Source organism: Siphateles boraxobius, unplaced genomic scaffold (genome assembly GCF_051911475.1).
Source record: "Siphateles boraxobius isolate OS27281-9 unplaced genomic scaffold, OSU_SipBor_1 3, whole genome shotgun sequence".
Classification (NCBI taxonomy): Eukaryota; Metazoa; Chordata; class Actinopteri; order Cypriniformes; family Leuciscidae; genus Siphateles; species Siphateles boraxobius.
The window spans coordinates 1546149-1559957 of NW_027508919.1; the positions used below are offsets into that span (position 1 = coordinate 1546149).

General features: G+C 39.4%; 1 protein-coding gene and 2 pseudogenes across 1 annotated transcript; all 3 read right to left on the reverse strand.

Moving 5' to 3' along the window:
• Positions 1-277: 277 nt before the first annotated feature.
• On the reverse strand, positions 278-2659 carry LOC143756644 (protocadherin alpha-8 pseudogene; annotated as a pseudogene).
• A 147-nt stretch (positions 2660-2806) lies between these two features.
• Positions 2807-8243, reverse strand: LOC143756645 (protocadherin alpha-8 pseudogene; annotated as a pseudogene).
• Positions 8196-11666, reverse strand: pcdh2aa1 (protocadherin 2 alpha a 1). Its single transcript, XM_077247208.1, has 2 exons — positions 9318-11666; positions 8196-8318 (listed from the first exon to the last, which is right to left on the reverse strand). Exons 1-2 carry the CDS (start codon positions 11664-11666, stop codon positions 8196-8198), a joined length of 2472 nt encoding a protein of 823 aa, XP_077103323.1.
• Between the last annotated feature and the right edge of the window lie 2143 nt (positions 11667-13809).

The window sequence follows — 13809 nt, forward strand, 5'->3', positions numbered from 1 at the left end:
ATAAAACAGCCATGCAAATACAAAACATGAAATGATAACGAGCAAGGGGAGAACGTCATATGCAAGTGACAAATGTTTAAAAACATTTGAATTCACCCCTTAGAAAAACTCTCAATAAACTGCATCTAATTTCAGGTCCAAAGCAGAGAACAGCTCCTATCGAGCTGTTACAATACTATCAGACAAAGTTGTCAAAGTACTGTACAAGTTTTGCGCGATGACATAACAAATCTGTAGAAGCATGGCATTTTGCAGAAATTACAATTATAACGAATAATTATAATGAACTGTTTATTCTTACCTCTCCAGAATCTCTCCTCCTGCGATCTGGTATCACTAGAGTATTCCTATTACTGCCTGGTGCTATTGTAGAGCCGATACTCATTCTGGGTCCAACTAACATGTACCGTTTGTCTCCAGATCTGTACTGGATGCTGTGACACAGAGTCCCGTCGTAATTTGCATCCTGTAAATACTTGGACGAATAGTCTGTAGATTTAGAGCACTGCATTGCAATCAACACGATGATGCTGATGAGAAAAAGCACTGAAACCGAGCCCAAAGTGATGATCAGATAAAATATCACGTCGTTTTCCTCCTCGTCTTTTACTGTGTTTTTAACATCAGAAGCTGCAAAAGCCTCTTTGGGCTCCACAACTTTAACAATCACAGTCGCTGTTGCTGAGAGTGAAACGTTCCCATTGTCTTTGACCAGTATGAGCAGTTTATGCTGGGCCTCGTCTGTTTCTGTGAATGAGCGAAGGGTTCTTATCTGTCCTGTATAGCGGTCCAAACTAAAGAGACTGTGGTCACTAACTTCCTGCAGTGAAAACAATAACCAGCCGTTGTATCCTATATCTGCGTCATAGGCTCTGACTTTAGTCACCAAATGACCAGCGTTCACATTCCGGGGAATCTCTTCCACACCCTCAGCAGAACCGTTAGCGCTGACTGGATATAAGATCACTGGAACGTTGTCGTTCTGATCCAGAATAAACACGTTCACTGTCACGTTACTGCTCAGAGACGGACTTCCAGAGTCTTTGGCGAGCACATGGAACTGGAACATTTTTATTGTTTCAAAGTCGAAACTTTTAAGCGCGTGTATTTGTCCATTGTCTGAATTCACATTAAGGAATGACGACATGTGACTTTTTGTTCCATCTTCTCTAATTATTTGATAGGTAATTGCAGCATTTTCATTCATGTCTTTGTCGAAGGCGCTAACAGAGTATACGGATGCTCCTGGAAGGTTATTTTCCATTAAATACAGTTCTAAAGGATTGTGAGGAAATTCTGGAACGTTATCGTTTACATCTGATATCTGCACTTTTAGTGTTTTGATAGAGGACAGAGGAGGCTGACCAAGATCTGTGGCTGTTATTGTGACATCATATCGAGAAACGAGCTCTCTATCCAACTTTGCATTCGTCACAAGAGAGTACATATTTTCTTTGAATGACGGCTTCAGTTCAAAAGGAACGTTGTCAGATATTCTACAAACAACTTTGCCATTGACGCCAGAATCTTTATCAGTAATACTAACAAGTGAAATGACCGTTCCTGGTTTGGAATCTTCTGGAACTACATCAGACAGTGAGGTAACTTCTATCTCTGGTCCATTGTCATTTTCGTCAATCATTTTAATGATAATTCTACAGTTGCTTGTCTTCGGTGGTTGGCCTTTATCCGACGCCATAACACCGAATCTATAAACATTATTTTTCTCAAAATCCAAATTGCCCTTCACCATAATCCCACCGGAGTTGTCCAAATCAAAGGTGTCGTAAACCGGTTTTTCGATATTCTTTGCAAATGAATAAACAATTTCGCCATTCTGACCTTCATCTAAATCAGTTGCATTCAATTTAATGACAACAGTTCCAACAGGCGCGTTTTCTTGCAATGTTACAGAATAAAGTTCTTGACTGAATTTTGGCCTGTTGTCATTGTCATCCAGCACCGTGACATTAATAACGATGCTCCCTGATCGTGGCGGATTCCCACCGTCAACTGCAGTCAGTATAAGACTGTGAGTTACCTGACGCTCCCTGTCAAGTAATTTACGTAATTTCAAGACAGGAACTTTTTTCTCTCCCCCATTTTCGCGAAACTCAAGTTCAAAAAAGTCGGTTTGGCTCAGTTTATAAAAACGAACAGAATTCACGCCTGAATCAGGATCATGTGCTTCCTGCAATTGAAAGTCCTCACCCGGTAGGGTTGATTCTGCTATTTCTAAAAGCACGTCTTTATAAGCAAAATTGGGTGCATGATCATTTACATCGGTAATTTCTACTTCTACATAATGAATTTCAAGTGGATTTTCAACAACTGTTTTTAGACTTATCAAACAAGCATCAGTTCCATCACAAAGCGCCTCTCTGTCGATGTGCTTTTCCACATACAAGATGCCATTGTTCTGATTTACCTGAAAAAGGGCGACATTTGATCCAGAAACAATACGGAACCGTCTGTCCATCAAAGCACTGACATCAAGACCCAAATCCTTAGCAATATTACCCACAATCGATCCCTCTTTAACCTCCTCTGGAACAGAGTATTTTATCTGAGCTGAAACCTGCTGTCCGAGGCACAGTAAATAGAAACACAGATAAATCCACCAGTATTCCCATCGGCGCCTTTGTTCTCCAGTATCCATGCTGAAAACCGTCGTGGAACAAGTGTAAAATTATTCTACTTACAATTACCGCACAAATCTATTTAAATGCTTCGAGGAAGAATTTGAGAACATCTTTTGCTCGAATATCGACGAATATGTCCAGACTAACAGAGTAGTCAGTGCGCTCTAGCCTGGGTTAAAACCCATTGTGACGCAAAACAAAACCCTGACAGAAACAACGTTTCCTTGTGTAATACTGACACCATGAGGTCCACTGCAACACATATTTTAAACACATATCATGCACTTAAACTTAAGGCAGAGAGAAAATGTTTGATACATTTTGCAGATATGATTTTATTAAATGAATATTAATGTATAGTGCATATGCCTGACCTCTAAAAACTACATATAAAATATACATATACATAGGACCTACTCGTGTCGTACATATAAATTATCAACAGGCCTACATATACATATTTGAAAATATAGCATGATAAACATAAAAAATAAAACCTTAAAATTCGAAAGTTCACAAAGCTAATTTCAATACAACAAACAGTTCTGCACGAATCAATAGCTATGACAAGTAAGATCTCTTAGTAAAAATTATTAATAACAATTGTTTGTTTTTACACAATACATTTCCGTATACTGCCATGAACTCATTCATTTTGTATCACTTCACTAAGTACACAGTGGACTTGTGTAAATAACTATATTTTTGTCTAAGAACAAATTAGTCAAATTATGATACATAATATAACTGCGTCTGCGATGCACGGCTGGATTTCCCAAAAAATTCTTAACGCTGCGTCATTCTTAAGTTAGCCTACACTTTAAGCTGTAGGCTACCTTGTCGTTAATACGTGTTTCCTGAAACGTTCTTAGTTAAGTATACCTTTTGTAAGTCAAATGTTCGGAAGGTTGGTCTGGACCACTCTTAGCAATACCTTATCATTGTTGACAGTCTATACCAATATCATTCTGATGTTGTAATACACCCAGTGCAACAGGCTAAATTATGTGTTTTCATGCAAAGAATAAAATTGTCATTAGCCTTCACTGATTGTTGTTAGCTTTTTAATTATTTATCCAAAGGTACATCAGCTGGCAAACCATTAGGCAGTAAAAGGCTTAGGAGTCTATTTAAAAGGGATGATTGTGGTGGGGAGTTTGCTCAAACTATGCCAGCGATACAGCGAAAAGTTGTTCTAAAAGACAGCGCCGTCCACGGATCGCTTTCAAAGGCCAGCGAAAGCACTGCCAGTTAAGCCCCATTCGGACGGTAATTGTTTCTGGGGTCGTACGGTATTTTCAACATTTACAAGGGTAAGTCGGTGATTTTATTGCCGTCCGAAACCCTAATGTCTGTGGGTTTTTTTTCTCACCCAACCGGCGTAAAAATCCCCGCCCACATTACCTACTGTTTTTGACAAACACCAATGTTTATTTTTGTATATGATTTAATTGCCGCCGAATCCACATTTCGGAGTTTAGAAGAAGAGATTCAAAATTCACTCTTTAAACATTTTTGATCACTGCCGATTCACGTAAGTAAGATGTAGGCTACACTTGTATTACTGAAATGCTGGAAAGTATTTACAAGAACAATATTTCATACATTACAGCTCCACCTCATCAAACAAAAATGGAATAGAGGAGAAAGCACCTAAACATTTGAAATGGTTATTGTGGCAACAATATATGATACAATTTTAAAATCTAGGCTATTATAGGCTATTATAGTTTGGATTATTTTTTATAATAACCCATGAGTCCTAATAAATGCAATTTCAACTATTTCTGAAGTGATTATTTTATTAAGAATACCGCTTTCTCACATAACCCAGTGAAGCAGCCCCTGCACGAGAGAATAGTTGATTCTCAAGTCATCGATATCAACAAATTCAGCACCATCGCCACGGACAGCACCTGGTAACGTCGCAGGTAAGAATATCTTAAGCAGCTTCCTGGGGTATGGTTCGGGGAACAAGCCTAGAAATGGTATACCTTTAGTTAAGTTATATCTTAAGAGTCTTCGTAGTGCGCTATAGCCCGATCTCATGAAAGTGCGTATCTATACAACGAATGTTATTTCTCGTGCCATTTATACGCCAAAATGAGTTTTCGCATGCATATGATACGCACTTTATGGCGTGTAATATGCACGCACTCCCCACCCCAATCCTACCCAAGGGGTTTTTAAGTGCGTAGCATACACACGCTAAAACCATTTTTGGAGTATAATTGGCAGGAGAAATAACATTCGTGGTATAGATACGCACGTCAATGAGATTGTGTTGGATATTCAGTAAAAAATAAAAAATAAAAAGTAAAATAAATATTAATAAAATAAAAAACACACACAGAATACTACTTCAGGACCTCTACAGTATTTCCATTACTGCCCGGGACTGTAAAGTAGAACAGATTCCGGGTCCAACTAATATGTAGGGCCTACCTTTTGCTGTGACAGATTTCAGCGGAGTCCAATGAAATCATTTTAATATTCTTAATATTGTCTCAACTGATGAAGACAGACGCGAGGATGAATCAACACAATATTTTAATGATGAAACTTCAAAAATACAACTCAGGAACGTAAGGATATGTACGTAAGTATCCAAACAGGTAACTTGATAATAACACTGATGTAGTTTCCAGGACTGAGGAAGATTTCGAGACTGTCGAGTGTATATGGAGGACAATGAACGTTGGGGAACAGGAGTGCAGGTAATTAGGTACATCACAGGTAGGAGCAACAAGACCAGACAATGGGTGATTGTGGCGTGATGGTTTATATGGCAGTCCTTGATGAGTGACAACAGGTGGAGGTGATCAGGGGTTAGGGAACGTATGGGAGGAGCTGAGGAGTCTAGCGCTGAGGGATTGCATGAATTGGTGACAAATAGGCCTATAGCATTATTGTATTCCAACAATGATTAGAAGAGAGAATAGTTCTGTTCCACTAGAGATTCATGCATCAACATACATAATCTGTCACAAATCTACCTTGACATAAAAAAGCCAAATAGATTATAAACAATTAAAACAGCCCTGCCAAAACAAAACCTGAAAAGTCAACATGGGCCAGAAGAGAAGGACACGCCAAAAACTTAATATGCAAATAATACATTAAAATCAAAGAGTGCAAAAATAATATATCCGCCAGCCTTACCTCTCCAGAATCTCTCCTCCTGCGATCTGGTATCACTAGAGTATTCCTATTACTGCCCGGTGCTATTGTAGAGCCGATACTCATTCTGGGTCCAACTAACATGTACCGTTTGTCTCCAGATCTGTACTGGATGCTGTGACACAGAGTCCCGTCGTAATTTGTGTCCTGTAAATACTTGGACGAATAGTTTGTAGATTTAGAGCACTGCATTGCAATCAACACGATGATGCTGATGACAAAAAGCACTGAAACCGAGCCCAAAGTGATGATCAGATAAAATGTCACGTCGTTTTCCTCCTCGTCTTTTACTGTGTTTTTAACATCAGAAGCTGCAAAAGCCTCTTTGGGCTCCACAACTTTGACAATCACAGTCGCTGTTGCTGAGAGTGAAACGTTCCCATTGTCTTTGACCAGTATGAGCAGTTTATGCTGGGCCTCGTCTGTTTCTGTGAATGAGCGAAGGGTTCTTATCTGTCCTGTATAGCGGTCCAAACTAAAGAGACTGTGGTCACTAACTTCCTGCAGTGAAAACAATAACCAGCCGTTGTATCCTATATCTGCGTCATAGGCTCTGACTTTAGTCACCAAATGACCAGCGTTCACATTCCGGGGAATCTCTTCCACACCTTCAGCAGAACCGTTAGCGCTGACTGGATATAAGATCACTGGAACGTTATCGTTCTGATCCAGAATAAACACGTTCACTGTAACGTCACTGCTCAGAGACGGACTTCCAGAGTCTGTAGCGAGCACATGAAACTGGAACTTTTTGGTAGTTTCAAAATCAAAACTTTTAAGTGCATAAATTGCGCCTGTTTCAGAATTTATATTTAAAAACGATGTCATGTCACTTTGTGTCCCGTTCCCTTTAATAATCTGATATGAAATCACAGAGTTTTCATTTAGGTCTTTGTCAAAAGCATTCACTGTGAGAATGGGAGCGCCCGCATTATTGTTTTCAATCATATATAATTCGATGGGATTTAAGCTAAATTCAGGTGGGTTATCATTAACATCTGACACCTGCACGCTCAAAGTCTTAAAGGATGATAGTGGAGGCTGACCCAAGTCGGTCGCTGTTATTGTAATGTCATAATTTGATTTGATTTCACGGTCCAGGTTCCTTTTAGTGACTAACGAAAACATGTTTTCCTGAACTGATGGTTTTAATTCAAATGGAACATTTTCTGAGAGTGAGCACACAACTTTTCCGTTAACACCAGTGTCTCTGTCAGTAACACTAATGAGGGAGATTACAGTACCAGGCTTGGAATCTTCAGACACCATCTTTGACAGTGACGTTACATCGATCTCAGGAGTATTATCGTTTGTGTCTAAAATTTTTACGATAACTCTACAGTCTGTCTTCATAGGGGGCTGGCCATAATCGGAGGCTTGAACATCAAGTTTGTAAATAGATTTGTCCTCAAAATCAATATCCCCTTTCACACGAATGTCACCTGTCAGTTTATCCAAACTAAATATTTCATACACCTTTGGGTTCTGATCGCTGCCAAATGCGTATGTGACCTCTCCATTTGAACCATAATCTGCATCACTTGCTTGAACCTGAATGACTAGCGTTCCAACTTGTATATTTTCTTTTAGAGTTGTAGAATACATATCTTGGCTAAAAAACGGTCTATTGTCATTTATGTCAAGAACGTTAATTGTAATATTTAGAGTTCCTGATCTGTGTGGATTTCCTCCATCTATTGCGGTTAAAACTAAATTATATTCGTCATTAATCTCACGGTCAAGAGTTTTTTGTAAAACTAAAAACGGCAGTTTATCTTCTCCCTGATCTCTGATTTCTAGATCAAAGTGTTCATTTTGGGTTAATTTGTATGTACGAACAGAATTTCCCCCTGCATCCGGGTCACGCGCCGCCTTAAGCTGAAAACGCGTCCCTCGAGCAGTCGATTCCAAAATCTCCAATCGTTTCTCATGTTCACTGAAAGTGGGAGAATTGTCATTTACATCAATCACCTCTACTCCAATATAATGTATTTCAAGGGGATTTTCGACGACAATCTTCAGATTTATCATGCATGCGCTATGACTATCACACAGCGATTCACGGTCGATGTTCTTATGAACATACAAGACGCCGTTCTGATTTACCTGGAAAAAATCTTCATTGGATCCAGATACAATACGGAACCGCCTGTCCGCTAAAGCACTGACATCAAGCCCCAAATCCTTCGCAATATTTCCAACGATTGTTCCCTCTTTTATTTCCTCTGGAATAGAGTATCTTATCTGAGCTGAAACCTGCTGTCCAAAGCATAGCAGTAAAGAGAAACACAAAGCGATCCACCAGCACTCACATCTGCGCTTTTGTCCTTCGGGTTCCATCGTGAATCAACTGCTTAATATCACAAAACAAATTTATGTTGCCCTTGATTTCTGAAAGAGCGAATTCTCCGAGATGTCATAGAAATGTGCAATTTCTTCAAACAAATCATCATAATCCACGCCGACTACCAGGTGTTTCAACAACACAGAATTGCGCTTTTGGTGGAGAGGAACAATTGTGTGAAGCCAATGTCTTAAAGAGGAGGGACTGTATTCAAAAGGTTTCCTTGTATAATACTGACACCATGAGGCTAACTGATAATAGGGCGGATAATAAAGAATTTCAGTTCTAGGAAACATTAGAATACAACTGTTAATGCAAATGGCAGGCTTTACTCGATTTAAAGCAAACATACAAACCACATAATAAAGGTTTTATTCGTTTTAATGTCTAAAGACAACACATATCACACATTTCACTCAAAATAATGCACTCATATATTGACACCGTGAAATGATTATATCACAACATAATGGAGATAGAAGAGGTGTGCTGTAATACAGAAATAAAAAAACATATTTGTGTTCCTGTCGATTTTATTTAGAATGAGCTAAAATGGCAGCGTAATTCCTTTGCTCGAGGAAATGGATATTTCTCATTTATAGACACTATATTTTAAAATACAAATGTAAAGTCGCTTTAGACAAAACATCAACTAAAAGAGAATAAAAGGAAAACTAAAACTAAACTAATGCATGAACTGCCATAGATGTTTATTTTTAACAGTGATTGTTATAGATTAATATATTTTTTTCTAGCCTGCAGCCATTAATGAGTGTGACTGACTCACTAACTACTCTCAAGTGTTTTAGGTTTCAGTTAAAAAAAGTTTTTTTCTGTCATGTATTTTAATGGTAAGAGGGAGTACTTTTTAAATAAGTTAATACGATTAATGTAGTTTAGCTATAAAATTAAAAATTAAAATCCCACCACTGTTGAGATAGCAGTTAATGTTCTTTGTATCAGCTGCTGCAGTGTGGTTTATTTTGAACGCTGATTATTTGCACGTTTACTAAATGTCATCACCGGCTTGGAAATGTTCATGATAATGTATGAATTTGAATTTCAGCACCATGGACAGCTCTATTTAAAAAAAACTACACAAACGTGAAAACTTTACAATAATAAGAATAATTATAAAATATGCATCTTACCTCTCCAGAATCTCTCCTCCTGCGATCTGGTATCACTAGAGTATTCCTATTACTGCCTGGTGCTATTGTAGAGCCGATACTCATTCTGGGTCCAACTAACATGTACCGTTTGTCTCCAGATCTGTACTGGATGCTGTGACACAGAGTCCCGTCGTAATTTGCGTCCTGTAAATACTTGGACGAATAGTTTGTAGATTTAGAGCACTGCATTGCAATCAACACGATGATGCTGATGACAAAAAGCACTGAAACCGAGCCCAAAGTGATGATCAGATAAAATGTAACGTCGTTTTCCTCCTCGTCTTTTACTGTGTTTTTAACATCAGAAGCTGCAAAAGCCTCTTTGGGCTCCACAACTTTGACAATCACAGTCGCTGTTGCTGAGAGTGAAACGTTCCCATTGTCTTTGACCAGTATGAGCAGTTTATGCTGGGCCTCGTCTGTTTCTGTGAATGAGCGAAGGGTTCTTATCTGTCCTGTATAGCGGTCCAAACTAAAGAGACTGTGGTCACTAACTTCCTGCAGTGAAAACAATAACCAGCCGTTGTATCCTATATCTGCGTCATAGGCTCTGACTTTAGTCACCAAATGACCAGCGTTCACATTCCGGGGAATCTCTTCCACACCCTCAGCAGAACCGTTAGCGCTGACTGGATATAAGATCACTGGAACGTTGTCGTTCTGATCCAGAATAAACACGTTCACTGTCACGTTACTGCTCAGAGACGGACTTCCAGAATCTTTGGCCACAACAAAGAATTTAAATGTTTTTAAAGACTCAAAGTCAAAGCTCTTCAATGAGTAAACGGTACCATTCGCCTCATTAATACTCAGAAACGATATCATTTGATCTGAATTCACTCGATCAATTGAATACGAGACACGTGCGTTTTCACCTTCGTCTATATCAGCTGCACTTACCGAGAGAACGGCAATTCCTGGTTTGTTGTTTTCAACCACGTAGAATGTATATGGGCTTTGAGTAAATGTGGGGCTGTTGTCGTTAACATCCGTGACCTCGACGTGAATCGATCTCGTTGATGATAACGACGGGGTTCCTAAATCTCTGGCTGTTATTGTGATGTCAAAAGACGACTTAGATTCTTTGTCAATGCGTTCTTTAGTTACCAGAGAATAAAAGTGTCCATCAAGGGATGGCTTGAGATCAAAGGGAATATTTTTGGGCAGAGCGCAAACAATCTTTCCATTCATACCTGAGTCCAGGTCAGTAACTCCCATCAGAGCCACGACAGTCCCAGGAGGAGCATCCTCGGGAATGTGGCTAGATACTGAGGTGACGTCAATCTCAGGCCTGTTGTCGTTGACATCCTCAACATTAACAAGCACATTACATAGTGTAGATAATGATACGGCCCCCTTATCCGCAGCCACTATCTTTAGCTCATAAACTTGCCGTTCCTCATAATTTAGCCCACCTTTTATCTTTAATTCCCCCGTTAAACTATCTAAATCAAAAACCTCAGATGCTCCGTTCCTGAACTTGTTCCTTAAATAATATTCAATTTCCCCATTTATTCCATCATCTGAATCTGAAGCATTTACGCGGAGCAGAAATGTTCCTTCGGGGGCGTTTTCTTTCACCTTCACTGTGTATTTTTGTTTATCACAAATGGGAGTATTATCATTGATATCTGACACAACAATAGTAATATTTACAGCAGTTGATTTCTGCGGATTTCCTCCGTCCGTTGCAGTTAACATTAGCTTATGGCTTGCGCTTTTTTCTCTATCAAGAGGTTTTTGTAGAATGAGGACAGGGATCTTACCTTCGTCTCCCATGTCTTCCGTTTCTAAACGAAAATAATGATTTTGGCTCAGTTTATATGCCTGCAAGTCGTTTGAGCCTATATCTGGATCGTGAGCAGTTTCTAACTGAAATCGTGCTCCTGTCATTGCAGATTCAAGTATTTCCAATTTATAGTTTTCATCCAAAAAACTAGGTGGGTTATCATTGACATCGATGATGTCAACTGATATCTGGTGCATTTCGAGTGGATTTTCTATCACTGCTTTAAGATAAATGATACACGGGTTGGTTTTAGCACACAGCTCTTCTCTGTCTATCCTCTGGTTCACAAACAAAGCGCCGTCTTCATGATTTACCCGAAAGAGCTCTTGCTTTGTCCCCGCAACAATGCGTAAATTCCGGTTCTCCAATGAAGTCGGATCAATCCCCAAGTCTTTTGCAATGTTCCCTACAGTGACTCCAGTTTTAGATTCTTCTTGGAGGGAGTAGCTTATCTGAGCAGCATTTCCTCCGGAATTAAACAGCAAACACATCACATATAAAACCTTGCTCCTCCACGTTCTTGTGTTTTCACTCGCCATCGTTTCCTCTGAGCACCGCTGAAAATAGCAGATGCGCTCAACTCATTTATGCTATTCCAAAACACGAATAACGGACAGATTTAAAATCGTCGTGGTTGTTCATTGTTCAAAGCCAAAGTGATGTCTGTCTGACACACTCCAAGCCACGAAATCTGTTAAACGCAACGGTTAGCAATGAATGGTATTGCAACGCCACTCAGAGCGATTTTGCAGAACTGCATCACCTCCTTCACAAAACATCTTCTAGTAATGCTTTTTCCATCCAAATTTGGGAGTTTAACTTATGCGCAAAATGGGAATATCACATAAAACATTACAAAATAAAGCAGCGGTTCCATCCAGAGTGAAAGAGAACAAAATCGTCACTTCCTGCTAAACTGACGCTAAATATCACCAAAAAAAGCAGGAGAAGCCACTGTATATTATATTTTGTATAAATGGCTTGCGTTTCAGAGCGCGCAGACGAAACGTAATAAACACATAAGCATTTAATGATACCGAACCACTTTGAGATATCCAAAAATTGGCGTAAAAACTACAGAGATGATGGATTACGGAGGACCAAACATGACCAGCTATACTAGTAGATCCAGTTTTTGGAGTAGGTCAAATTATTATTATTTTTGATTATTATGATTATTGTTATCATTAACGATTATATTGGGGGGATCACAATACCACATGTCCTACACTAAACATCTGAAAATAAACATCTAATTAATTTTGGGCAAAAAAATAAAACTTTTTGTTATTTCTCCTTTATTGGAATCAGGATTTAAAACGCGTGTTATAAATTTTAAGAGAATAAATGAGCCAGTATTAAAATGTTGACCATGTCTATATGTGTTTTAGTGTCTGACTGCATGGTGTGCAGTGACATCTTGTGGTTTAGTTACACAGATCACGTGACAAACTCGCCCCACCCGCCCCTTTTGTTCTGCGCTCCCTCCCACCACAGCTGATTACGTATGCGGATCTGTGAAAACCAAACCATATACCAGACAAATGACACCAGAGGGCAGAGTGAAGTATTCACAACTCAAGGTCGTTTCTCACGGACGTATGGAAATCAAATATAGCCTACATATCAATCACATTTACATGCACCAGTATTTCATATCACAGATTATTATAGATAGGCTATCTGTGTTATACCGTGTATAATGCTATTTATTTCATATAGACTGAACAGATATACGAGCTCCCCAGATTTGGCTTGCTGAGCCTCTTGTCGGTGCATCAAATTACAGGATGCAGCATCATGCACCCCCTCCCCGCCCGTTACCATGGCAACGGGCCTTTGGATAGGCGGGTCGCTGTCTGTGGTGCTGAACATTGCAGTCTCTAGGGGAAAGCATGAGTGAAGGGGGGTGTTTGGGAAGACATGAGGAACACCAAATAAATTCAACAACACTGTATTTTTTATTTATTATTTACTTTTCATGATAAAATGATTCTCTCATCAATTAACCCACATTCTCTTTTATGCGGTTGCTAAGAGACAGGCTCCCGTTGCCTAGAAACCAGCAGTCAGCCTGATTTCTCTGAGTGAGGCCTTTTTTCTGCAGTGTCTCAGGAAAGCATTGTGTGTGTGTGTGTGTGTGTGTGTGTGTGTGTGTGTGTGTGTGTGTGTGTGTGTGTGTGTGTGTGTGTGTGTGTGTGTGTGTGTGTGTGTGTGTGTGTGTGTGTGTGTGTGTGTGGGTGTCCGCTGCAGCAGCTTTTAAGGGTGCTGCAGTCTCACTCAGTGCTGTAAGGCAGGCGGAGAGAAATCTGGGTCAGGAGGAAAAGAGAAGCAAAAAGCAATTGCATTTTTTTCCCAACTTTGTTCTGACCCACATCACAGAACCAGAACCAGGCAGTAAGCCAGCGAGGACAGCATTTAATGCTATATTATTTCTGTCAAAATTAGCAAAAGAAAAAAAGTATTTATTTATCAGAGTCGGTGATGATAATCTGAGTGTGGTTTTATAGTGTTTTACATCTAAATGAAGCGGATATGACATGAAACTGTCTGATTATCCTCATGCATTACATCAGTTTCAGAGATGACCTCATCTTTATTCAGTCACCCACCCAAACAAAAACACACACACTCACACACTGCCCCAAAACAACTGAAAATCATGCAAACTGAGATTAATAA